Below are 23,258 nucleotides of genomic sequence, written 5' to 3' on the forward strand. Positions count from 1 at the left end.
TATGCTCAATGCGGTAAATCCGCTTGACGAGATGGGCTTAAGAGTGCTTTAGTTTGCTTTACAGCTGATCATAAGATGGCAGTCGTGGAGAAGAAGTCCCTGTTGCCGCCGGTTTCCGGGCCAGGGGTTCGCCAGGGGCCACGTATTTAAGACTATACCCAGATAAGGTTAGTGGATGTGCGGGATCCGAGCGGGCCGAGATAACCTTCCATAGGCTGTGCAGAGCATGAAACTGTATAAACCAATTGTGGCAACCACCCTTAGTCCTGATAGAATTGCTTGAAGCCTGCTGATCGATAGGTTTCTGTTTAGCAGGAGCGAGTGAGCTCAGTTGGGCTGTATGTTTCTGTATCATTCCCCAACTGAAAGTCTAGTACTTAGTATCTACATGTATGATTGGGTTGATGAGCCTTAGCTAGTACTTTGTCTTGTGAAACGATACAACCATACAAGGAGAACCACAAACGTAGCTTAACGGGCCGTTCACCAGAGATCTATGATTGGGGTGTAGAGAAACAATTTCTAATCTGAACCAGGAACAGGAGACTGGGAAGGCGGAAGGCAAATGCACATACTCGTTTTCACTGATACCACCAGAAAATAATGCCCCATCCCTGCCCAAACACATCGAGAACAAGAGCTGAATCCATCTACAACTGCGCAGCCTCCACCCTCCTCCCAATCTCATCAAACCGAATTTGCCTCCCGGACACCAGCGCCTCCTGCAGATACGCGCCAATCTCGACCGCCTTAACCGCATTCCCCAAACGCACCGGCAGCGCCGTCCCCTCGAGACACGCCGCAGTGAACTCATTCGCCTCGCGCACAAACGCCTCGCCAAATCTCCCCACAAAGTTTGGCGGCACCTCGCGCGTAATCCCCCCGGGGTGGTAGTAATTCACAAAATCCCGCTGCGGGTTGATATTCACCGACAGCTTCCCCTCCGTGCCGATCACCTCGGTGGTATCCTCCTGCCCGTGCGGCATCATGCGCGAGCAGTAGTAGTACGCGATCTTCCCGCCCCAGAACTCTACAATGCCGACCGCGTTATCGTAGTCGTTGTACTGCTTGAGTTCGGGCTGCACGGCGGTGATTCCGTACGCGGAGATGCTCTTCGGGATGGAGTCTTCGCCGAGGAACCATAGTGTCAGGTCGATGTCGTGCACGGACATATCGACGAAGACTCCGCCGGACCAGGCGGCGTAGGCGACGTAGAATCCCGACGGGTCGTATTTGTCGCAGGTCTGGCTGCGGATGATGGAGGGGCGGCCGATTAGCCCCTGGCTGATTTTGGAGTGGACTTCGCGGTAGGAGGCGTCGAAGCGGCGGGAGAAGCCGCACATTACTTTGAGGTGGGGCTTGGTTTGGGCTTTTTGGACAACAGCTTTGCACTGTGTTTATGTGCTGGTTAGCAGATGGAGATGCGGTAAGGGGTTGTAGGGTGCAAAGGGGGAGAGTGAGTGGGAGTGTCTGGTCTACAGGGAGAACATACCACTTCAACACTCGTCGAGAGAGGCTTCTCGCACAGGACGTGCAGGTCCCGATCAATCGCCTTCATCGTCTCCTCCGCGTGCACCGAGGTGGCCGTGCCAATGACCACGGCCTGCAGCCCGGGGTGCGCGAGCATCTTGTCGTAGTCATCGTACAGGGTCACGCCGTAGGGCTCGAGGTTCTGTCGACCCCAGGCAATCTCCGCAGGGTCTGGCGAGAAAGCAGCCACCAGGTCGGCGCGGGGAGTCTGATGCAGGAAATTGTTGACGTGGATCTTGCCTACTCGGCCGAGGCCGGCCATGCCGACTTTGAGCTTTTGGATGGACATGCTGTATGAGTCTGCGGTATTCTCAAGGGACAAAGGGGGGAAGGAAAGCTAATATGCTCGACCCAGGAAAAGATTTTTGTTTTGTTGAGTCTGCTTGTCTCTTGGTGTCTACTCCCAGGGCCTTCAGACCTTTATATATGTTGGCATTGGCGGACTCCCCTTTTCGGAACCCCTGTAGTAGACCCACAACCAGCAAGGAGATAATTCCTCGATTTGACTACCATCTTTCTCAAATCGTGAACGCAGCATGACCCCAGTCCACATGGTCGAGATCTTGTCAAGAATTGCGGAGAGAAGATGGTTGATGCTGCAAAAATGCGGGGTACAAGACGGGCCAAATTGCCTGCCGAGACGGAAAGACTTGCCTTCCTCAGTGGGGTCATCCAAGCGGCTCCGTGATTGGCCGCACTGCCTGCGAGCGACTCCGAGGGCAAGTCTTTCCACTACCATCGGTAGTTTCTATGTGGCCGCATCGGTGTAGTCGCGATTGGATCTGCAAGTCCTCAGAATGGAGCTACCGGCCTGATCAAAAGTTAAACAGAGTATCTGTAGGGTAATATTACCCGTAGCTCAAGCATTGACCCACTGTGCCCAATCCCCGCGAAGAGGAAGAGTTGTGTACAGTACTTAGACGAAGCAAGGCAAAGCCTGGACACTAGGATCTGACCACAAAACAGATTTTGAGATTACTGAAATTAGAGTTACTTGGATGCTCGTAATCATGTTCATTCTCTTTCATACAGATGGAGTACTCATGCAGTAAGTGCATTTCATCCTTTGTACAACTGGAGAAAGAATCCCCCTCCTATTTCTTATTCGGGTTCTTGAAGTGTCGCTTGAGCGGCTGCCAGCTGTGCTCGTTATACTCCTCCTGCACCTTCTGACAAGTTTTCAACCCCCACTCAGACACCCCTACCATCAGACAGCTCTCGAACATAAAGGCCATACTCCCATCCCCAACCTTCGCCGGCTTGAGCTCCGCATTACTCGCCCCCTCAAAGGCATCGGCATCAGGCCCGTGCGCACTCATCACATTGTGCAAACTAGCGCCGGCCGGCTGAAACCCGCCGCCCGTCTTCGCATCGTAGTTCCCGGTGATCAGTCCCATGAACTCGGACATGGTGTTGCGGTGGTACCACGGCGGGCGGAAGGTGTTCTCCTGCACCAGCCAGCGGGGCGGGAAGATGACAAAGTCCGCGATCGCGGTGCCTGCGTGGTCGGACGGGCCGGTCAGAACGGTGAAGATGGACGGGTCCGGGTGGTCGAAGGAGATCGAGCCGATGGTGTTGAAGCGCCCGAGGTCGTACTTATAGGGGTAGTAGTTGCCGTGCCAGGCAACGATGTCGAAGGGGGTGTGCTGTTGACGCGCGGAGTAGAGCTTGTTGGCAAACTTGCTGTATAGCCGGTACTCAGTCGGTTCTTCTTCGTCATCAAAGGCCGCAACGGGCGCTTGGAAGTCGCGGGCGTTGGCAAGACAGTTGGACCCGATCGGGCCGAGCTCGGGGAGCTGGTAGTGGCCTTGGTAGAGCTCGCAGATGTATCCTCGCACTGGCCCGGCAGGAAGGGTGACGCGGTATCTATCCAGGAATCGGTCAGTCTGGTCTCCAGAGCTTGGTAGGTGAAGAGGTCATACCGCACACCGCGAGGGATCACGCAAATCTCGTTCGGACGCACGACTAGTCGGCCCAATTCGGTTTGAATGTCCAGCACGCCGTGCTGAGGCACGATTAGAAAGTCGCCGTCCGCCGAGTAAAACGCTTCCTTGCCCATATCCTTGCCTGCGGCATACAGAATGATGCCTAATCCGTGCTTCAGAGTCGGGTCCCCGGCCCCGGCCACCAAGTGAAGGCCGTGGACCCAGTCGACGGTCTCATCCAGATCGAAGGGATCCCATCGCAGCTGGTTAGGGATGTGGTGGAGCTGGTGGGTTTCAGTGGTCATGCGAGTGTGGTAAGAGTCCTCCTCCTCAGCGACAAAGTTCTGGTGTGCAGCGGCAGGCAGGATGCGGTAGACCCATGTTTGTCGATTCTCGTGTCTGGGGGCGGTGAAAGCTGTGCCGGACAGCTTCTCTGCATACAAGCCATAGGGGGCTTTCTGAGGGGAATTTTGCCCTATTGGAAGAGCACCTTCAATAGCTTCGGTCCTGTGAGAGCATTAGACGTCAGACAAGATGTGAGACAGCTGCGTAGCTGGCTGTGTAGCTGGAACGTACTCATGGTAAGAGTCGAAGCCTGTCTGGTAAGAATACGGGTCGGGATGGGAGAAATTGGTGACTGGCATATTGTTGAGTGAGTGGGAAGACTGACTGGAGAACGCGGGATGTGATTGAGTGAGGGTGACAGGATGTCAGAGATACGAATGGCTTAATGAACTCCCCCTCGTACTCACATGTCGGATGATGAAATGGTGGAACACGACAATCGCGGGAATCCGGAGTCGCTTTGCGGGGGAAATTCGCGGAACTGGCGTTGGCGGGGAAGACCCGCCGGCTGCATCGTATGGCCCCAGTGCGGCCATATTCCGCTGAATGGATATCTAGTACAGCATCGAGGAGGATATGGTCGAGACTTAGCTCCACTGCAAATGCATAAATGTCACAGATATACTTATACCTTTGGGAGTATATGTGCGGCATAGAGTCAGGATTGAGATGGCAGGTGCACTTCCTTAGGCAACGTAAATGAAGACTGCGGCGGGATGAGGAAGTGGGAAGACGGACCGCTTCCGCGAACTCATGACAACCGCCTTTTTCCGCGGCTTGCCGCATGTTTCCAGGATATACTCGAACAACATAGCCTTAGATTTTATAGAGGAACGCTCACTCAACACCCACAAGCAGCTTTCTTACTGGCGCACAATTATGCTGATGAAATTACTCTGACTTTTAGTGATTAAATGTCTATTGTTAAAGCAGCTGCTCCCAGAATATCTCCGAATAAGCATACATTACTCATGTGCCTTTCAAAGTGTACATACAATTCAGTAATGACCCAAATGCCACTAAGGAAAAAATGTCAAGCTCGTCAGTATCCGTTTGCATCGTTCGAAAGATAAAGAGAATCGAGGTTGATTTCGCATGTCATTCAATATTATGCTTCAATGCTCTCTCAATAGTCGTTATGGGAGGTCGAGCTTTACCGCCTGTCAGACCGCCTCAAAAGGCAGAATGCTCGCAATCTCGCAACGAAAACCACGGATTTAGGCGGATTTAAGAAGTAACAGTCCCGGAAATTCGGGCGCGGAAACTGTTGAAACAGGCGGTGGCAGAAAAGGACGGCTGGGCGCGCTCTGCAACCAGAGAGCAAAAAGGCAGATGAACGGTGAAATTTGTGTTATTGTGCTGAGCTTCTGAGGATTTTTGTGTCGCCAGAAGATGGGGTTGTCTTTCTGATCTATCGGCTTCCGTTGATAAGCAATGCTGTGATAAGTGGATCACATTGGTGGGCCTAGACACGCGATCTATTGATCCCCGTGTTGGCGCATCCGCGAAGCTTTCAACTTCCCGTCCTCACTGCCTCCCCGGCCTCACTTGCCGCAGGACCCTGGGGATGCAGGTCCTCACCAATTCTTCGCCGCTGTGAGACTGAAGATGAATCTTGGTCGTTGGCTCGATAGGCGTGTGATGTCTCTCTGGAAAGTCTCTGTTTTGGATACCCCAGGCTAGTAACACGCCTCGCCCTTCGCTCTTGGCTGATCCACTCATCTGAATTAATTGTGAGTGAGAGATTCCTGAGTTGATGTTGACTGGAACTCCAGGTTCACTAACCTTTCTACCGTATCACCTCTAGTCTCTTGTCTGTCGTCTTCATTCATCCTTCTAGCCGCTTCTCAACGCTACACCTTAAGCTTCAACACCGTACCTTTTATCTCTACTATCCTCTCCCGCCCAATCCATCTCTCACTTCATACCTTCACTCCATTCCTTCAGGCCAGTGACGGCTCCCCTGAAGATGGCATCTAAAATCTTCACCCCAAGAATCAAGCGCGTCGGATTCGCCGATCCCCTCACCTCTTCTCCCGGCCAGTCCAAGCCCAAGATAAGCCCCAGCGGAGACGTGACGCACAAGAAATCGAATGACGACATCAAGGAAAGTGCTGGGTACAAAGACATGCCCAGTAGCGTATCTGAGCTTCTTTACGCTCTCCACGAAAAGACCGTCGACGACATCCTTTCGGATGAAGCCAGCCAGCACTCTTCCCGGTTCGACGACTATAGCCAAATTCCGAGAACCAGTGATACGCCGGACTACGGTAGAAGCCCGGACCGGTCGCAGGGAACGCAGCAACGGTTGCAGGCAGAGTTCCAGCTGAGCTCTCCAGATTGGGCGTTAGGAAAGCGCATCATACCTCACATTCTGTCGGACTTTGAGCTGGCCGATGACACCACATCTGAGTCTGGATCTGAGATGAGCTCCGAACTTGAATTCGAGTCGGCAACCGAATCTCGGTCTCAGCCGAAATCAACCACGACCTTGGAGTCCATCATGCTGCCCCCCGATTCTCCTCAGCCAAATGCGTTGCTCACGGATATTGAGTCTATCGACCTTTCGGGGTCGCCGGCGCCGCAATCCCCACCGTACTCCACTGCGCGCGACTACAGAAGAAGCCAGGACAGCGATGATGAGACTAGCGATTTTGAGTTTGACTCTGACTGCGAGGAAGATTACCATCGGTTTCCCTTAGTCAGCAGGCCTCTGGTCAGAGATCTGGGCTTCGCACTTTGCGCGACGGACTTTATGCAGAAAGGCGTCTACCCAGTGAACAGGGCGGAGAAGCGCACCTTTGTCGATTATGCCTCACAGAAAGCCTCAGAAATCAGCATGACCGAAGAGGAATTTGCGCGCATGATGAACGCTCTGAGAGGTGTCTATCTGCTCCAGTGGGGCGAGAAGACCGGAAAAGCGCCCAAGGTGCCTCCAGAAGCGGGGCAAAATGCGATGACTGGCGATGGAAAAGATCAACTCTGGGTCAATTCAGGGGAACATTCGGCCGTGAAGAGTCAGACCCAGCCAGCCGCGTTGGGATTCGAGTCCGTTGAGTCACTGCCGCACGCCGATTCAGTGGATGAGCAAGATGGGGACGTTGTCCTCGAATCCAGACTGAACGAACGCAAATTCAAGGCAATGAAACACTCAGTTTCTAAATCATCGGGGAGACTGAACCCTGTCTCTATCGGTGAGCCGGAGAAAGGATGTATGACTCTGCCAGATGAATCCAAGCTTGGCTCACCCGATTGGCGTACAACAGCAGCAGCGATTGATGTAAGTTTGCCAAAAACACCCTCGTGCGGGAGCGGATCTCCCAGGATGGAAAGAAAGCCGGTCGGTCAGAAAGGGAAACCGAGCGGTGGAGGTGTAGAAGAGAAGGCGACGAAGGCGGAGGCGGCTCTTGACCATGCAGCTACCAGTGGCAAGAAACGGAAGCAGGACGACGATATCATCATTATCCCAAAACGCCATCCAGAGAATACAGCTTCTGTCGACAAGTCCAAAAGAAGGAAGAAGGCTCATCGTTCATCTGGAAATCACAACTCCTCGAACCGATCATCGACGTTACCCGTGCAGCTCAATAAGAACGCACAACCCGATATCAAGTACTTGGAGAAAGCTGCAAAGGACATTACTACGAACACCACAGAAAGGAGCAATGCCTTGCAGAGCCAGCAGAGGTCCGACATCGAGAGTTTTGGCACGGAAAGGCTCAATCGACTTTCTATTGAGCCAATCAGAGATATTAGACCCGATACAACTCAGCAATCCGAGAAGAGCACCAATACTTTCACCTCCCTGCACGCGAAGAACGCCAGTAATAGCGCTAGTATTGAGAGGCCTACGGCCCCGCAGCCGGTTCAGATCTCTAGATACTCGAATTCCAGACAATACAGCGGCAACCGCGGCGCAGGCTCAAAGAACGCCGTTGAGTCCGAGAAAATGGAAAGTATCCAGGAGAGCGGCAAGGTTAAGAAGGCTGGCCAATCCAGAAAACGCCGCACAACCCGCGGTACTGCCGACGTGACTGAGCTGACGGGGCCTGGAAAGGGCGACAAGACCAATAAAGCTACAAGCTCGCAGCCTCACACATTGGTGAAGCTTGACATTGCAACAAGGCCCGGGACAGGTAAAACCGGATCAGATTGTCAAGCTCAGATGCAACATCGAGCTCAGCTCAAAATAAAACAGGCAAAGTCAAGACATGCCAATCCAAACTGGTCTCCAAGGACTCCTACCAAGGCGAAAGCAAGACCAGCGGAAAAGGAACCCTCGGGTTTTCCGACACCGATGATTCGCAAAGGGGAACCACCAGCGTTGAGGTACGGTCCTTATACTTCTCGCAGGTAGAGAAGGGAGCTTCCGAGATTGATTCCATACGTACACCCATCAATGAAGTACCATCTGACCTCCTTTCTTCCGATTGTTCCGAGCTAAGCGATGTGCCGAGCGATCTTCCTGACTCCTGCCCTTCGACACCAGCACATCCTTCCCCTTCATCATCACATGAACCGGCTAATCACGGAATGGGACCTCCACCTGAACGCGTTACGAATGATGATAATGAGCTTACCGCCACACTGCGCCCTACCCAATCACGCCGTCCACCTAAGATATCTCGTTTTTTCCCCCAGCCTCTAACCGATCCGTCCTCTTGTCTCCCCTTTCAGCCCATCTCCGCTCAGACATTTGGCCTGGTCCAGGAACAACTTGCCCAGGACCCCTTCCGCCTTCTGATTGCAACTATCTTCCTGAACCGCACGCGCGGCCATGTCGCTCTTCCTGTTCTGTTTCATGTCTTTGAGTGTTACCCATCTATCGCAGCGTTTGCGACTGCCGATCCGACCGAATTGACCGAGCTAATTCGCTGTCTGGGGTTTCAACACCAACGCGCTAAGAAGTGCATTGCCCTCGCACAGACATGGCTCGCGTGTCCTCCTGCTCGCGGGTGTCGGTATCGGAAACTCCACTATCCGAATACCAATGATGGTCGTGATGTCCGCCCCGATGAGTGTCTAGATGATGAGGATGAACGTGTGGGATGGGAGATTGCGCATCTTCCCGGTGTGGGTGCTTATTCGTTGGATAGCTGGAGGATCTTCTGTCGGGACGAGTTGCGGGGAGTTTGTAAAGGGAAGACAACGGTTGCATCTGAGGATGGCAGGGAAAGGGGGGAGGGTGCAGCCAATGATAGCGAGGAGGAGGCGGAATTTGTGCCCGAGTGGAAGAAGGTATTGCCTAAAGACAAAGAGCTACGGGCTTATTTGACCTGGATGTGGTTGAAGGAAGGCTATGTTTGGGATTGGCTTACGGGGGAGAAGACGGTGGCCGGAGAGAAGGTGATGAGAGCCGCTCAGAGGGGTGGAATTGCCAGAGAAGTCAGGGATGGAAACTGGATGCTGGAGACATCACCGATGAAGAAAGCAGTCAACGGATTTACCATGGATGGTTAGGAGTTTCCGGAAAGACTTGGTTGCATTTTCCCTTTGCGCCTTGTTGTATACAGGTAACGAAGCCTTGTCTTGCTTCCCTCAATATGACCATGGGTTGCGTAAGAGCCCTGAAGGCAATCAGGCATTCAATATGAGAAGATCGGCGCAGCGTGGGCTTGAAGAAATGCGTCCACGGCTGACTTCTTTGGCTGTTTTGCCTCCAATCCATCATATGACCCAATCAATATTCTTTTCTTCCTGTGAGTTTTCCCCCATCGCGTATGTCACTGTGTTCCTCTGCTTTATGCTCACCGCATAGTTTATTGAACAATCAACAATGGCTTTGTGAGGTAATCTTTGGCATACAAGATAACAATTCGCCATTGTTACTTCCTGAGTAGACAAAGAAGCTTAACTCGCCCTATCTTCCTCTCTCGATTATAAAACACTGCTACACATTCCCGCCGGCCGTAAACATAGCCAGCCATCATCACAGCTGACGATAATTCTTGTATCTGTTGATTCGTACATACCTTTTCTAAGAGCTCCCAACTTGCGCCTGTCTTACAAGATATCCCCAATTCATCAAAAACAATAACCAAAACAGACAACATGGTCCCCCTCGCCCACCCCACCCGCTCCTCCCAACAATCCCGCTACATGCGCGCCCTGCGCATCGCCCTCTCCTTCGTGGCGCAGAACAACATCGCCGCCGCCCGCAAAAGACACCTCGCCGAGTCGAAGCAGCGCGCCGCGCACCCGGGCACCGGTGATCTCTGCGTGCCGAAAAGATTCGGCGACGTCGTGATGGCGGACGCCGCGTCGTTGTTCGAGTCCGCGGAAATGGATACCGATATGGATATGGTGGATCGTATGGTGAGTGCACAGGCGTGACGTTTGTTGGGGGAGGGTTGGATTGTTTGGTGGGGTGTTCTAGTGAGGGGTGCATAACAAGAATTGGAATCTTCAAACTTGGAGATGATAGATGACAGGAGGATTGTATATACAATTGAAGAAAGAAATGATGGTATTAGAATCACATACACGATAACTGATGCAATGAAAGGGTTCGTTGGTGGTCACCCATCCAACTACTGCGTAGATTCAAGGGCAGACAGAAGCTGTTCCTCGTAAAGATTACAAGCTGTCCACGTAGAGCAGTGCAAATAAGATCTGTCTAGTCTTAAAATAGCCCGTTTAAGAGAGGAAAATATGCCTAGTACAGTCACATGGTTACATCTTCTCGTTGTTTAAAGAGGATGAAGACTCGGAATTGGCTTGGGAACCGGACAAATGCACCACGGAGGCTATACAAAAGAATTGAATATTAAAAATCAAATAAGGAGGATGGACGATGTTGCCCGGGGTCATGACTACATACAAGAAGAGTTGTAATCGGTAGATGGATAATATATATATATATACATGGTTGGCACTACAGCCATCGATAAGCCCGGACATTTCGATACGTCCACCATTAAAGCTCATCATGCTCAATCCCTGCGATATTGCGACTTGCAAGTAGATTCTGCCTGCGCTTCCAGGCCAACCGCGCAGCACCCTCCGCCGCCATCACAATTTCCTGCAACGATCCAATAATTTGAATTCCCTCCCCAAAGGCCTCCTGGACAGCACGGTGCACAAGCTCGCCATCAAAGTGATCCGTCAAGACGATCACGTAGTCGAGTCTCTCGAGACTCTTTGTGCCATTCCTCTGGGGTGGCTCCGAGAATGCTATCACTCGGTCAGTCGGTCCTGCTGTTGATACCGGTATAGCCTATGGCCCCGGGGCACATACCTTGGGTAACTTGCAAGTACGCCTGAAGAGTACCTGCCAGAGACTCCACATACTCGTCCTCCACCGCCGCGATCTGGCTTCGCGTGAGGACGAGGTCGGGAACGTTCCCATGCGGCCACCAAGAGTCTAGGTTGAGCGGAAGTTCGTCGAGCATTGCCGCGTCTTCTTCCCCTCTATGACCACCGCCGAGCTGACTCTCCAGCGACACCTTCAGACCACACATCAGCTCCACTGTCGAGTCATACCCCTTCAACGCCAGCCTCGTCTCCTGTATCGTACTCCTCAACAACACCCGTTCTCTCCCCCCATCCACCAGAGCCCTCAAATGATCGTCGTCGCGCACAAGCTCATCCATGAGCTTGCGCTGGATTCGTTCACTCGCCCACGGCATCAGCGGCATATACCGATACCCCGGGAGGCCGCGACGGGCGCGACGACGCTTGGGCGACCCGTCGTAGAACTGGGCGCCACAATGAAACTGCCCCTGGTGAATGATCAAGATCCGAGCTTCCTGGTCAATTGCCGGATTCAGGTAGTGCGTGCAGAAGGAGCGCGGGGGCAGTGCGGCCTCGAGGATTGTGATCCCCGCCTGCTGCCCGGCTTGCAGGACGGCGTGTTTGAGCGCCTCGTTGAAGAAGTCCGGGACGGCTACAATAGCCCAGGTGATGTTGACGCCGTGTTCATCCCACACGGTGGTCTGGAGCTCGGTGAAGACTTCGGTGAGTGTTTCAGTGAAGTCTTGCGTAAGCAGGCCGCGCGACTCGAGGAAGGCCTTGATGTGGCGTCGGATGGGGGAGGGGATCTTCTCGTAGCTGCGGAAGACACTAGCACGTAGGGATTGGAGTGAATCTCGAGTCCAGGCGATATACGGGTGGCTGCTGATGGGATATTTTGCGTCGAACCCCTCGAACAGGCGCCCAACGGCGCTGCCCAGAAGCGCCAGCGGGGTCGACGTCGACCATGACCCTTTTCCCGATGACATCCACCCTGATTGCCCGAAGTGATCCATGGCCAATTCCATGATCTGCTGCTGGTAGCCCTGGTGGCCAACCGCGCCTAGAAAAGTGAGATTGTCTAGAGAGTAGGCATAGGCGGCAGAGACCAGATGATGGCCGAGGTCGATGCCGATGGGTTCGTTCAACAGAGCATCATTGTCGCAAGTCTCCCCCCTTCCGGTGGCAACGGTCGGGACAGACCACAATAGCAGGGCAAGAAAGACTTTCCAGAGGATCATGTTGCGGCTGCAGCTGGTGTAAGATAGATTATTGTTCGCCGCTGGCGGGTGGATGGCTCTATATACCTTACTTCGTAGGGTTGGCTAGGCAGAATTGGGGCTAAAGCGTATCGTGCCTGAATTGAGTGGATCCATTCAATCCAAAGAAGACTAGCGCGTATTTTATGCTTCCAAGTAGCCATACAGTAATCAATGCTCATCACCAATCAACTGCCTCCCAGCTGTAGCAAGAAAAGTATACAGAGACCTTACACATCGACAGTATCTAACGGGGGTCTCCAGATATGTATGTCAGGGTTTTGGCATTGAGTATCCTCTGGGGGAAAATATTTACGGGAGAACGATGAGGGCAACATCAGTTGCACATACTCGTCATCAGTGCTCCTCTGGATCTCCTTCCTCCCTAACGACCTCAATCTTGAGAATCTTGGCGTATAGGCTGGTCGAGATGTGCCTGAGGGGGATCGCCTATTGCCCACCGGTCTTGTCAAATCGAGGAGTGTCGCCACCACGTCTCTTGCGATAGTCTGCAAAAGAGCCGTAGCATCTGTGTGCGGCCGTTGGACGAACCTCGCTTCTTTGAAATCATGGTCGATCTGAGTTCCGAGGTCCGTATGGCAATATGGACGATGGGTTTCGTGTACTATACCTGGTCATTTCGGGGAACGGGGGGGCTACGCAGGCTTAGTAGGCTCTAATTCCGGAGCTGCTCTCTGACTCTTGGAGAATTGAGGGAGATGAGAGGAACATTTTTAGACAAGTCTGAACCTCGTGGGTCGCGAGGAGGACAAGGCCCGGTTGTGAGGGGAAGAGGTCATTTTTGAGGATTGCTATATCGATGTAGTGTGCATTGATTGTCAACATCTCGGACGAAGCCATTCCGTGACTGGTTTGCGGTACAAGCGGGTCCGGTCACACTTGGTGCATTGAGTATAATTCTGTACAACTTAGGGCAAGCACTGAACACAGCCCGGCAACCCGCGACAAGAGTCAATGGAGACAACGCTGAGCACGTCTTGATAAAACAATTATATTGTATCATATCTTTGTATCTTTGTATCTTCATTCCCGAGAAAAAAAAGCGTGAGCTAAGCGTCTGGACTGCTAATCCTTCCCTTACCGGACCGATTCTCGCTCAAAACCCCAGCAGTTGCGCCGATGTCTCATACATGTCGAGACCCAACCCATCGTCAAGCACAGCGTCCGGCTCCAGATCCACCACGTCTTGATTCCGCCACGCATCGAGATACACGACAGAGTCCGCATTCGTCACCAGCACCTTCACGACGGGCCCGGTGCGGGGTGGCTGCCCGGCAACCCCCGGCAAGGCACCGGTCACCTGCCGCAACAGCTCGGTGAAGCCGCGGAGCTCCAGCGCCGATGCACTGCCCTCGACCAGCGTGAAGCCGTCGATGAGGACAAACACGGCGCGGCGCGGGGATCCCGCCAGCAGATGGGCGAACAAGCGTCCCAGGGCTGGCAGGTCGAAGGCCTCGAGGGCGTGCACGAAGGGGTAGTCGACGGCGGACGTGTCGACGGCGGCGGGGTCCCCGAGCAGGAGCTGGGCATTGAGGGCGCGGAGCAGGCCGGCGAGACCGGTGAATGGGTCGTGGGGGTGGAGGTGCTGGCCGCAGGGGAAGAAGAGCGGGAGAACGGCGGGGCTGGCGGAGAGGGTGCCGTAGAGGGTGCCGGCGACGGTGGTGAGCGGGGATGCGGTCTCTTGCTCGGGGGTGACGGGCAGACAGCCGTTGACGAGCAGGAGGGCGGAGGAGGAGCCCAAGAACCAGTGGCGGAACTCGTCGCGGTGGAGTAGGGTTGTCGCGTGGGCATGCAGCGCTGGCGGGCAGGCGTGCAGGGCATCGGCCAGGGCGAGTGTCAGGTCGCGGCGGACGAGCTCGGGGTCTGCCGCCATGATGCGCTGCAAGCCGTACACGTCGATGAAGCAGGTTTTCACCACCATGATCGGGGCGTGGGGCGTAGCTGGGGGAAGGGAGAGAGATTAGACGCTGAGGGCGATAATCCACCCCCGGACATAAGGAGGCGTACATACAATAGTACCAGTTCGCCTGCTTCTCCATCGCCGCGACATGGGTGACCAGAATCTCCATGTGCCGTTCGATGCTCCGGACGGATTTGTGTAAGCAGAATTCCACGATGGCGCGGAAATTGCTGGCCGCGTCCTCGATACCGGATTTGATGGCTTCGTCTTCGATCTTCTTGCCGTAGGAATCCTGGTGGAAGAACGCCTTCACTGCCTTTTCTACATGCCAGCGGGTCAGTCCTTCTGCGGAAGAGGGCAGATTCAACTACGGTGGGACCGCATACTGAAGGCTGACTCGTCCATCCACTGTAGCATGGCCTCGATCCCTTCCAGGATGCCGAGATAGAGATCTTCCGCGGCTTGCCAGAGATCTTCATCGTCGTGGTACAGATCCCGGTATTCGGCGGTTTCGTGAACGATGGTGGGCAAAGCTGCTAAGCAGCCCAAGATTCGCTTTCGGAGACTGTCCACTCGCTTGGCCGCCTGGACACACAGCATGCACAGATTAGCATGATATCCAGTCGTCCGATTCCCGTCGTGCTCGGGGGAGGGGATGGGGAGGGAGGGCGGAGGACTGACATTGAAGACCAGTGTCAATGCTCCGCAGAGGATGGAAGTATATTCCCCGTCGGGAACAAAATGAAGCAGCACTTCCAGAGTCGAGGCATTCTGAGTGAACGAGCGGCTCAGATATCGGACGGGGTTTCGAAGGAATGAGTCTGGCGCCGAGTAGGCTTCCACCGCTGCGTTGGCCTCATTCTGCACGTCATTCCATTGGAATTTGCGATCCAGATCAAACCGTCTGATCTCCTTGTCCTTGGCAAAAGTGGTGAAAGTTCCCAGAAACTTCTTGAAGCTTTGATGTCTCGACTTTGCTCTACATTGGAGGTGGTCAGCAGCAATCTTCGGAATACATGCATTGCCCTCTATACCGTTCGGATGCCTGGCGGGCTACTTTCCGCGCGTGATGGTTCCTCGCCGCGAGGGAAAATTCTTCATCGAAGTGGAAAGGCTCATGCCGCATGAAATAGTTTGTGCATTCCATACTGGTGCGATATTGGGGGGCAAATCTGAAGATGGACGGACGATTATCGCCAGGTGGTGGATATCGCTGAATACAGCCTGAATCACAGATGCATTAATATTGCATAACAATAGACCTGACAACCCACCCTTTGCCCAGACCAACACCCCGCATGCTATGGTCACTGCATAGGCGACGAATCGAGTTTACGGTCCTGTTCCTTCGTTTACTCTTCCTCAGCTCAGCCTCGCTCAAGGAGCTGTACCTACGACCGAACTTCTTCTCGTTGATTCGTCGGCTGTGTGATGGTTCTTGCATAACACGCATCGTCGTATCGGTACCTCCGACGGCCCATATCGAGCCAGCCGCACTGATATCCCTCATCTGCGCGCAGAACATGCATAAACTAACTTGATCAAGTTAGTCGATTCTGGCTGGCGGTTCATCCGCATCATAAACTGTTGCTGCCCTGTGCGAAGCAAGTGGTCAGATGAGGGGAAAGTGCGGGCGGAGGAGGGGATATCAGAAAGGCTGAAAGTTCAGACATCTGACATGACTCGAGTCTGATGCCCCCGGGCTGAAGACAGAGGGTCCGAGCGATCAGTCGCAGCCAATCGATCCGTCCTGATGGGTGCATGTTTGCTTCTTGGTGTACGCAATTCAGGTTGCCTTGCCTCGGGCTTACCGGATGCCCAACCGAATGGGGGCTGGATTCCAAAAAGCCCTTGGTTCATGCTTGCTCTCATGCATGCATGCAGCGGTGACAGCGGGCTGGTCGTGATGGCCGAGTTCGCCACTGCAGCCGCGCATATATGACCCAGAGGGCTCTTTACGCCTTCTCTTTGCGAGCAACTTGAAGCGCTGCTCTTAGCACTTCCCTCTGCAGAAGTGACCATGAGTTCAGTGTCCAGCACCTCGTCCAGGGAGTCGATGCTGTCTGGGGACGGCCAGCACGAGACTCCCGCCAGCAGCCCCGAAACTACCAGCACAATCACCGTAAGTCCCAGTCTGCAAGCGGGGGCAGGCCACACGAGTCAGTACTGACACCCGCGAGGCACAGATTCCTCCCCCTGCTGGAGTGTCCAAAGGTGCAGATCCTCCCCACGAGCAAGCCGAGCAGGTCGAGCAAATGGAAAGCGCAGAGGTCCCACACAAGGAGGAGAAGTTGGTGGATGAGTTGTCCGCGCTCCTGGAGCAGACGGCCGCGTATTATACGGAAGAGGTCTTCGATGAAGATGACAAAGTGCGCTGGCTCACCAAAAGTGCCAAGGCTCTACAGTGGATTTTTGCAAAGGCCTCCCAGCAGCACAAGCCCAAACCCGAAGCTGAGAAGCCAGAGGAGGAGGCCCCACGGCAGGTCGCAACCCCGAAGATCGAGCCGGTCCCGTGGAAGGAATGGAGCAAGACCCAAGGACCCTGCACCGAGCCGCATAGCGCCATCTATCTTCTCGCTGACGAGCCCCCCGCGAGGCAGCGCTCTCGTAGCGGCGTCGTAGACCCTCGTCATCAACCGGCGGGTGCCTCGCAGGATCTCCAGCGACCTGGCGCCCCTGCGTTGCCCAATCGTATCCGCATTCGATCCTTACCCGTCATGCGCATCCTGCTTGGCCTCTGTGACGGGTCTCTAGAGTATCACGTCGGGTATGGTCTGGTCATCATGCGTCCGTTCAAAATTCTGGTGCACTTGGAGCAGGAGATCCGCAATCGACTGGCGGAGCTGGAGCAGGCCCACTATAGTCAGGGGCCGCAGGCAAAGATCCCAGCGTCGTCGTCGACGGATGAACACGAAGCCCCTCCGAGTGTATATAGTCTGGATGACATTTTCAAAGCGGAAACGGATTGGACCTCCCTGACCTTGAAGGAAAAGGAAGAAGCCGCCAAGGACTTCCGTTGTCTGGTATCCTTCATGGATGAGTATGTTCTCCCCGTGAGAGCCGCCCTGCAGACCACCACCGAGGTCCTGTTCAGCGAACTGTGGCATCTGTTCACCCCGGGAAGCCTGATCTATGTTCCGGACAAGATGATTCCGCAGAAGGTCTGGAGAATCATCCAAGGGACCGGAGGGCGCCGCAACATGGAACAGCCCTCCATGTCGGATAGGCAGTTTGAATTGGGGGGAGGGATCTGGAACGACCGGTGCAACCCGTTCGTGTTAGATTGCTACTACATCGACTGGAATGGTACGCAGTTTGTTCGGGTGCACAAAGTATTCACCATCCAAGAGTTCCAAGAGGTGCAACCGGTCACCTCCTTACCGGTGTTCCCCCTCCATACCGCCGAGCAGCTCAACCTGGTCGACCGCACGGAGCTGTTAGCCCGGGCCAACCACTTCCTGCAGTACACGAAGCCAGGCTATCGCTACTATTCCGGCCGCAGTCTGAATCTGGCCCCGGATGGTCGCAAGTTGCGCCAGGCGAACCCGGATCCGACGAGCATGGGCACCGTGGCGACACCTTCCGAGTACATCGAGAGCCAAGTCATGGTGGACTTTGAGCGCGCTCTGCAGAGCATCCCCGAGTGGAGCCCCGAAAGTCCAGATGCGACCCTGTCCAAAACTCCGGCGGCGGAGCTGGCGGGGGACGAGACTGATCGCTACATCGAAGATGACCGAGTCTGGGACTTGCGCATTGCCGAGAGCGTCTTGGATTTGAAGGACCGCTCGCAGGGATGGGAGAACCATGGCACCCATCTCTCGGAGGAAGATCAGCTCTTACTTCCTGCCAGAGTCTTCGCCTTTGTCTTTCGGACGCGTCGCTGGGGTAAGAGAGAAAACCTGATGACCGTTGTTGCGGCGAGTCCAGCTAACAATTCCCAGCCTGCCTGGATCTGGGTAAGGATCCAAACGACCCCAACGAGCTCAAGTTGAAGCCCGTGGAGCCCCGGAAAGAAGCCTGGCAGGACCTGGAGATCGATCCGGGCCACCGCAACATCATCCAGTCGCTAATGGAAACCCATTTCTCCAAATCTCGGCCCAAGCGGCGCCAATTTGATCTCGTGCGGGACAAAGGTCGGTATCCATGTCCGCATCTACCCTGTCATCAATGTCTGGTCTCACAAATGGAATAGGCAAGGGTCTGATTATCCTCCTGCACGGCGTACCAGGAGTAGGCAAGACCTCGACAGCCGGTGAGCATGCGTGTCCCCAGTTCGCACTAGTAACCTCAGCATCTTGATTCTGACGTTGGTTGTCTTTAAGAAACGGTGGCGGAGTATTATAACAAGCCTTTGCTGCCAATCACCTGCGGTAGGTTTCCAGCAGCTCCGGTGACCAGACCACCTCCGAATAACCCTAATCTGCAGGTGACCTGGGTCTGACGCCGCGAGACGTGGAGCGCAACCTGGAGAACTGCTTCCAGATGGCGCAGGCCTGGGAGTGTGTGCTGCTGTTGGACGAAGCCGACGTCTTCCTGGCGGAGCGCAGCGCCGACAACGTCGACCGCAACGCGCTGGTCTCCGTCTTCCTGCGAGTGCTCGAGTACTACGAAGGGGTGCTCTTCCTCACCACCAACAAAGTCGGTGCCTTCGACGAGGCATTCAAATCACGCATCTCCATGGCCTTGTATTACGCCCCCCTCGACCAGAATCAGACGGTCGCCATCTGGAACTCACAGATGGCGCGCATCAAACAGTCCTTCCCGGAGATCAACTTCAACCCCTTGGAGCTGGAATACTGTGCCCGCGAGATCTTCAACCTGCAGGCGCAGCATCCGGAGTATAAGCCCATCTGGAACGGCCGCCAGATCCGCAATGCCTTCCAGACCGCAATCGCCCTCGCCGAGTTCAAGGCGCAGGACAAGCACCACATCCCGCTCACCCGCGACCATTTCATCCAGGTCACCAGCGTCTCCAATCAGTTCAACTCGTACCTGTGGGCAGTGAAGCACCGCCGCAATGACGAGTACGAGAATCTCCGCAAGGGGCTCCGCGCTGATGGTTTCGCCGCCGCCCCGACTGCAGCCCCGGCGGCGTCCGCGTATACGACCGCAGCAGCACCAGCAGCAGCACCAGCAGCACCAGCAGGAGCACCGACGGCGCCAGGATTTCTCGCGTACCCGCCGCCCAACACCGCCGCACCAGCTGCAGTGACGGGTCTGCCGACCTTGAATGTCGCCCAATATTGGGCCCCCGGGACGTATGCCGCGCCGCCAACGACCGTGCCGCCCCAGAGCCCGTACCAGCACCCGGCAGGGAGTCAACCACCACCGGGGACGTATCCAGCGGGCCCGTCGGGCTATGCAGGCGCAGGGCAGCCGCAACAGAATTATGCCGCGCAGCCTCCGCAACCGCCAGCGCAGACGGGTTATGCCGGTCAGCCAGTTCAGCCGCAGCAGCAGCAGCAGATGGCTCCTCCATCGCACAACCCGAATGCGCATACTCCTTATTCTTCTCCGGGGACTTATCCTCCTGGTTCCGCACCTCCGCGTTGATAGACGTGTGTTCGTGGAGGAGTGGTGAGACACGGCCTGCAGCAATGGCGAAGCGTGTAGCTGGGGCGGCTGCTACAGAAAGACTAGCAGTATAAGAAATCCTTAATCAAAGAAATCTAAAAAGGCACTAAAGACTCTTATCCAAAGTACTAAGAGACTAGTACCTTAGAAGAGAAATCTACTCTATAGCATCTATCTAACTCTATTTAAACCTACCTGAACCTGCCTGGATCTATCTACATTTTAACTACTTATCCTTATATAGTAGATATAGTATAAAGCCGTTGGCTTTATATCCTAGGCCTCTTACAATTGATGCAAGAGTTAGCTGCTGGAATATATACCCCGAGTGATAATAAGATAACGAACTATGCTTCTAGAATCAAGCTTATTCTTTTTTTTTGTAATAATGTTTAAAAGATTATTTACTCAAGTGATTTATTTAAAGTTTAATCAAGAATAAATATAGCGCAGATTACTACTATAGATCATAAGAATCAAGTAGACTCAATGACCTAATAATAGGATCTGAGATTGACGGTTACAGCCCATGCAGGATTCGCATGCCAATACCAGTAGCTTGAAGGAACGGGGTTGAGTTTACTTCAGGTAACTTGGGGACCGTTGCGAAGTCTGCAGTAACTATAAACATACATAGAACGTGTCGTTCCTCGCAGTTCATCCGCCAGCCACCTTTATCAAACCTCAGAATTGCTGTACAAGCTTTCCGCGGGATACTGACCCGTCTCTACGGCCGCCGGAGGCCAGAATTAAGCATTACGAACGGCAGCACATGCGAGCCCTGAAAGTGCAATAAAATCTCAATGCGGGTGTCCAAAGTAAGTAGTCTAGAGTACAACCAATCCACCGCAGATGAAGTAGCAGTCTCACAGCAGGTAGTGTATGTATACATTCCATATCAACAACGCTTCGATCCCCCAAAGTCCCGTCGAGTTGTACCAAAGTAGGGTCCCCAACAGGGAAGAGAGCGCCGCGAAACCCGAACAGTCCTTAGTAGAGAGGGAGCTTGTAGGCGTCAAAGTTGTAGTCGAAGGTGTCGATAGAGGCCTGGTCATACTGGCAGGTGAAGTTCTTGCCATTGTTAGCCCAGTAAGGGCGAAGAGGCCAGGCACAGAGCTGCTCATTATTGCCCTCATATTCTCCCTGGAGGATAGTGGCGTTCAAGGTGTGCGGGACAATGCCCTTTTCGACCCATAGGGACATGACCTCAAAGTTGGTCTGGGGGAAAGGGCCGTTCGGCTGGGCATCATTCAGGGCACAGTGCGCCGCGCCGGGAACCAGGAAGAGTCGGTACCAGTCCTGCAAGGCTCGGGTGCTGGCGTTATAGGACTTCCCGGGGTACATCGTCTGGCGGACCGAGTTGTAGTAGTGCACAGATGACCCAGTGGGGATTGACTCATCCTGCTCGCCGTGGAAGTGGATGATCTTGCCCCCGTTTTCGTAGAATTCGGTCAGATCGGGGATGGTCGTCTGGAGGGAGTCCATGTAACGAGTCATGCCTTGCTTCATCCAACCCACGAGGGTGTCGTAGGTCACCCCCTCCAAGGACGACAGGTTGTCTTCGTCTTTGAGCTCTAGGAAACGGGCCACCCACTCGCCTCCAGCGCCGGCAATATCCTTCTAAAGTTAGCACGTAGTACAAACAGATCAAACGGGGCAATTCGTGGAGACATACCAGACCCCACTCGCCAGTGGTGGAATCGTAAGAGGTCTCCGCATCATCAAAGGCGGCCCCCATCTGGTAGGAGATATAGGCGCGACGGCCCTGAGAGTCGTACAGTCCATCCACAATGGCCTGGGCCACGGCCACGGCCTTCTCACTGACAGTGCCATTCTGGGCGGGCTCAGTGTTGGAGGCGCGCTTACCAAACCCGAGACCCAGGCTGCTGGCGGTCGATGCGGCGCAGTAGTAGGGCTTGCCGATAATCGAAGTCATATTGAAGTGGAGTTGGCAGAGGTCAGATCGCGAGACCACGCCATCCTTGCGGCCATCCAGGGGATCGCAGGCGGCGATGGTCTCGTTCACAATCTTCTCCAGCTCACAGGGTGGGGGGTAGTAACCCAGAGTCTGTTCCACAAGGTTCGAGAACAAATGGTTGGCCTGCTGCTGCCCGTAGCGAATGGCTGGTGCCCCGATAATCAAGCCATCGTACTCCGACCCGGCGCGCTGGGCCTGAGACCATCCCTCGCGACCCCCCTCGGAGCAACCTTGGTAGTAGGTATAGACCTTGCTGCTATTGGAGACATCGTAGAAGTTCTTGGTAAATTGCTTACCAATGACCGTCATCTCCTTGATAGCCTCGTATCCGAACATGTATACCGATGGCCAATTGATCGTGCCGTTGCTGAGCAGGAAGACGTCGTCGAAGTCGTTGTCCATACTACCGAATCCGCCATCAGTGAAACCAGCGACGGCACCATACATCACACCCCCCGGGGCCGACATGGAGCCAGATTGGATGGCATAAGCACCCCCTCCCGTGGCCAGGAAGCGGTTCTTGAAGGCCTCGGGCGCGGGCATATAGTAGCCGACAATGACGGTCTGCCCTGACCCGGTGTGGGTGTAGGAGAAAGTGACGTTGCAAAAATCGATAGTAGCATCCGGGAAGAAGACCTCGCCTGAGTGAGAGGAGTTGTAGACCGCGTTGGCTGTGACCGAGTCCCGGTCAAAGGTAACCCCCAGAATATAGCCATCCTCGGGCAGCGACTCGCGTATGCGCGAGGTGGTGCAGGCACTGCCCAGAGAAGTAGCGTAGGCCGTGCTGGCCACCGCAAGAAGGGACAGGAGCTGTTTCATATCTCTGAGAATCCAGGAACGAGCGAAGATGTGAGTGTGGAAAAAAAAATATTGAGTGGACGGCTCGGTCCTTTTATTCCCAAGGTAGGTAGCTCTGGAGAAAATGAAGTCATTCGTTATAGATCATGGTATCTTCAACAAGACGCGCGTTTAATTTCAACTGCAGTGTTCTTGTACTGAAAACCTTGTGGGGGTGTCAATAAACTAAGAAGTCTTACGCGGCCGAGGCGCGGCCAAGTGTACGCTAAGATGCTTGTACGCTAAGATGCATCAACAGGCAGGATTAAACCTACAGAGGAATAAGCTTCCTCGGACCTGAGCCGTGATCGACAGAGAGATAAGACTCTATTCGTGCATAGGCATAGATATGACTCTGCAGAGACCTGGTTAAATTCATCTCCGTGCGTTACGTCATTTTCGACCTAATTTCACCCAAAGATCTTGGAAACGGAATTCTCCTTGTTTCATCACTTCCGCGGAGTTTTCTACTCCCGGATTGCCAGATTGGAGTGTCCAAAGAATTCAGTTCTAACTATTAGGTACTCGGGTATTGTGGACTGCGAAACCAGGGCAGTTTGACCAGTCGATCCCCACCCGTAGCCATTCGACCAGCAAACACGTCCGTCAAGTTTCAAGACTGCTTTCAGACGGTAAATTACTCACGAAGAGAATTTCAT

At 54.2% G+C, this 23,258-nt stretch overlaps 8 protein-coding genes across 8 annotated transcripts; 3 read left to right on the plus strand and 5 right to left on the minus strand.

Moving 5' to 3' along the window:
• Positions 1 to 434: 434 nt before the first annotated feature.
• Positions 435 to 2,107, minus strand: BP01DRAFT_358486 (putative NAD binding Rossmann fold oxidoreductase). Its single transcript, XM_025575444.1, has 2 exons — positions 1,493 to 2,107; positions 435 to 1,391 (listed from the first exon to the last, which is right to left on the minus strand). Exons 1-2 carry the CDS (start codon positions 1,817 to 1,819, stop codon positions 651 to 653), a joined length of 1,068 nt encoding a protein of 355 aa, XP_025429497.1. The 5' UTR covers positions 1,820 to 2,107; the 3' UTR covers positions 435 to 650.
• A 517-nt stretch (positions 2,108 to 2,624) lies between these two features.
• hmgA (putative homogentisate 1,2-dioxygenase (HmgA)) lies at positions 2,625 to 4,099 on the minus strand (the record flags this gene model as incomplete). The annotated part of the gene is made up of 3 exons (XM_025576449.1): positions 2,625 to 3,396; positions 3,453 to 3,962; positions 4,032 to 4,099. The coding sequence occupies 3 exons, from the start codon at positions 4,097 to 4,099 to the stop codon at positions 2,625 to 2,627; spliced, it is 1,350 nt and encodes a 449-aa protein (XP_025429498.1).
• A 1,264-nt stretch (positions 4,100 to 5,363) lies between these two features.
• On the plus strand, positions 5,364 to 8,245 carry BP01DRAFT_100044 (uncharacterized protein). Its single transcript, XM_025570228.1, has 2 exons — positions 5,364 to 5,533; positions 5,608 to 8,245. Exon 2 carries the CDS (start codon positions 5,770 to 5,772, stop codon positions 8,155 to 8,157), a length of 2,388 nt encoding a protein of 795 aa, XP_025429499.1. The 5' UTR covers positions 5,364 to 5,533; positions 5,608 to 5,769; the 3' UTR covers positions 8,158 to 8,245.
• BP01DRAFT_100062 (methyl-CpG-binding domain-containing protein 4) lies at positions 8,246 to 9,615 on the plus strand. The gene is made up of 2 exons (XM_025570229.1): positions 8,246 to 9,499; positions 9,559 to 9,615. Exon 1 carries the CDS (start codon positions 8,334 to 8,336, stop codon positions 9,258 to 9,260), a length of 927 nt encoding a protein of 308 aa, XP_025429500.1. The 5' UTR covers positions 8,246 to 8,333; the 3' UTR covers positions 9,261 to 9,499; positions 9,559 to 9,615.
• Positions 9,616 to 10,642: 1,027 nt separating this feature from the next.
• On the minus strand, positions 10,643 to 12,279 carry BP01DRAFT_358490 (uncharacterized protein). Its single transcript, XM_025575445.1, has 2 exons — positions 11,038 to 12,279; positions 10,643 to 10,973 (listed from the first exon to the last, which is right to left on the minus strand). The coding sequence occupies exons 1-2, from the start codon at positions 12,269 to 12,271 to the stop codon at positions 10,717 to 10,719; spliced, it is 1,491 nt and encodes a 496-aa protein (XP_025429501.1). The 5' UTR covers positions 12,272 to 12,279; the 3' UTR covers positions 10,643 to 10,716.
• A 1,127-nt stretch (positions 12,280 to 13,406) lies between these two features.
• Positions 13,407 to 15,387, minus strand: BP01DRAFT_402624 (uncharacterized protein; the record flags this gene model as incomplete). Its single annotated transcript, XM_025578653.1, has 4 exons — positions 15,245 to 15,387; positions 14,597 to 15,189; positions 14,322 to 14,531; positions 13,407 to 14,251 (listed from the first exon to the last, which is right to left on the minus strand). The coding sequence occupies exons 1-4, from the start codon at positions 15,355 to 15,357 to the stop codon at positions 13,407 to 13,409; spliced, it is 1,761 nt and encodes a 586-aa protein (XP_025429502.1). The 5' UTR covers positions 15,358 to 15,387.
• Positions 15,388 to 16,463: 1,076 nt separating this feature from the next.
• BP01DRAFT_402635 (uncharacterized protein) lies at positions 16,464 to 19,890 on the plus strand (the record flags this gene model as incomplete). The annotated part of the gene is made up of 7 exons (XM_025578654.1): positions 16,464 to 16,825; positions 16,874 to 17,974; positions 18,205 to 18,343; positions 18,403 to 18,462; positions 18,533 to 18,580; positions 18,637 to 18,848; positions 19,035 to 19,890. Coding segments are annotated over 7 exons (2,651 nt in total), but the record flags the coding sequence as incomplete, so codon positions are not given.
• Positions 19,891 to 20,649: 759 nt separating this feature from the next.
• Positions 20,650 to 22,774, minus strand: BP01DRAFT_402647 (tannase and feruloyl esterase). Its single transcript, XM_025578655.1, has 2 exons — positions 21,460 to 22,774; positions 20,650 to 21,404 (listed from the first exon to the last, which is right to left on the minus strand). The coding sequence occupies exons 1-2, from the start codon at positions 22,579 to 22,581 to the stop codon at positions 20,775 to 20,777; spliced, it is 1,752 nt and encodes a 583-aa protein (XP_025429504.1). The 5' UTR covers positions 22,582 to 22,774; the 3' UTR covers positions 20,650 to 20,774.
• Between the last annotated feature and the right edge of the window lie 484 nt (positions 22,775 to 23,258).

This window comes from Aspergillus saccharolyticus, assembly GCF_003184585.1.
Source record: "Aspergillus saccharolyticus JOP 1030-1 unplaced genomic scaffold BP01scaffold_26, whole genome shotgun sequence".
In the NCBI taxonomy this organism is placed as follows: Eukaryota; Fungi; Ascomycota; class Eurotiomycetes; order Eurotiales; family Aspergillaceae; genus Aspergillus; species Aspergillus saccharolyticus.

What these genes read in the sequence shown, in the direction of transcription:
- BP01DRAFT_358486 (XM_025575444.1), bottom strand. Translation starts at nt 1,819, where the DNA reads ATGTCCATCCAAAAGCTCAAAGTCGGCATGGCCGGCCTCGGCCGAGTA. An exon ending in TCTCGACGAGTGTTGAAGTG is followed by an intron (nt 1,392 to 1,492) that starts GTATGTTCTCCC and finishes ACATAAACACAG; the next exon opens with TGCAAAGCTGTTGTCCAAAA.
- BP01DRAFT_100044 (XM_025570228.1), top strand. Translation starts at nt 5,770, where the DNA reads ATGGCATCTAAAATCTTCACCCCAAGAATCAAGCGCGTCGGATTCGCC.
- BP01DRAFT_100062 (XM_025570229.1), top strand. Translation starts at nt 8,334, where the DNA reads ATGGGACCTCCACCTGAACGCGTTACGAATGATGATAATGAGCTTACC.
- BP01DRAFT_358490 (XM_025575445.1), bottom strand. Translation starts at nt 12,271, where the DNA reads ATGATCCTCTGGAAAGTCTTTCTTGCCCTGCTATTGTGGTCTGTCCCG. An exon ending in GTACTTGCAAGTTACCCAAG is followed by an intron (nt 10,974 to 11,037) that starts GTATGTGCCCCG and finishes ACCGAGTGATAG; the next exon opens with CATTCTCGGAGCCACCCCAG.
- BP01DRAFT_402647 (XM_025578655.1), bottom strand. Translation starts at nt 22,581, where the DNA reads ATGAAACAGCTCCTGTCCCTTCTTGCGGTGGCCAGCACGGCCTACGCT. An exon ending in CCACTGGCGAGTGGGGTCTG is followed by an intron (nt 21,405 to 21,459) that starts GTATGTCTCCAC and finishes TGCTAACTTTAG; the next exon opens with AAGGATATTGCCGGCGCTGG.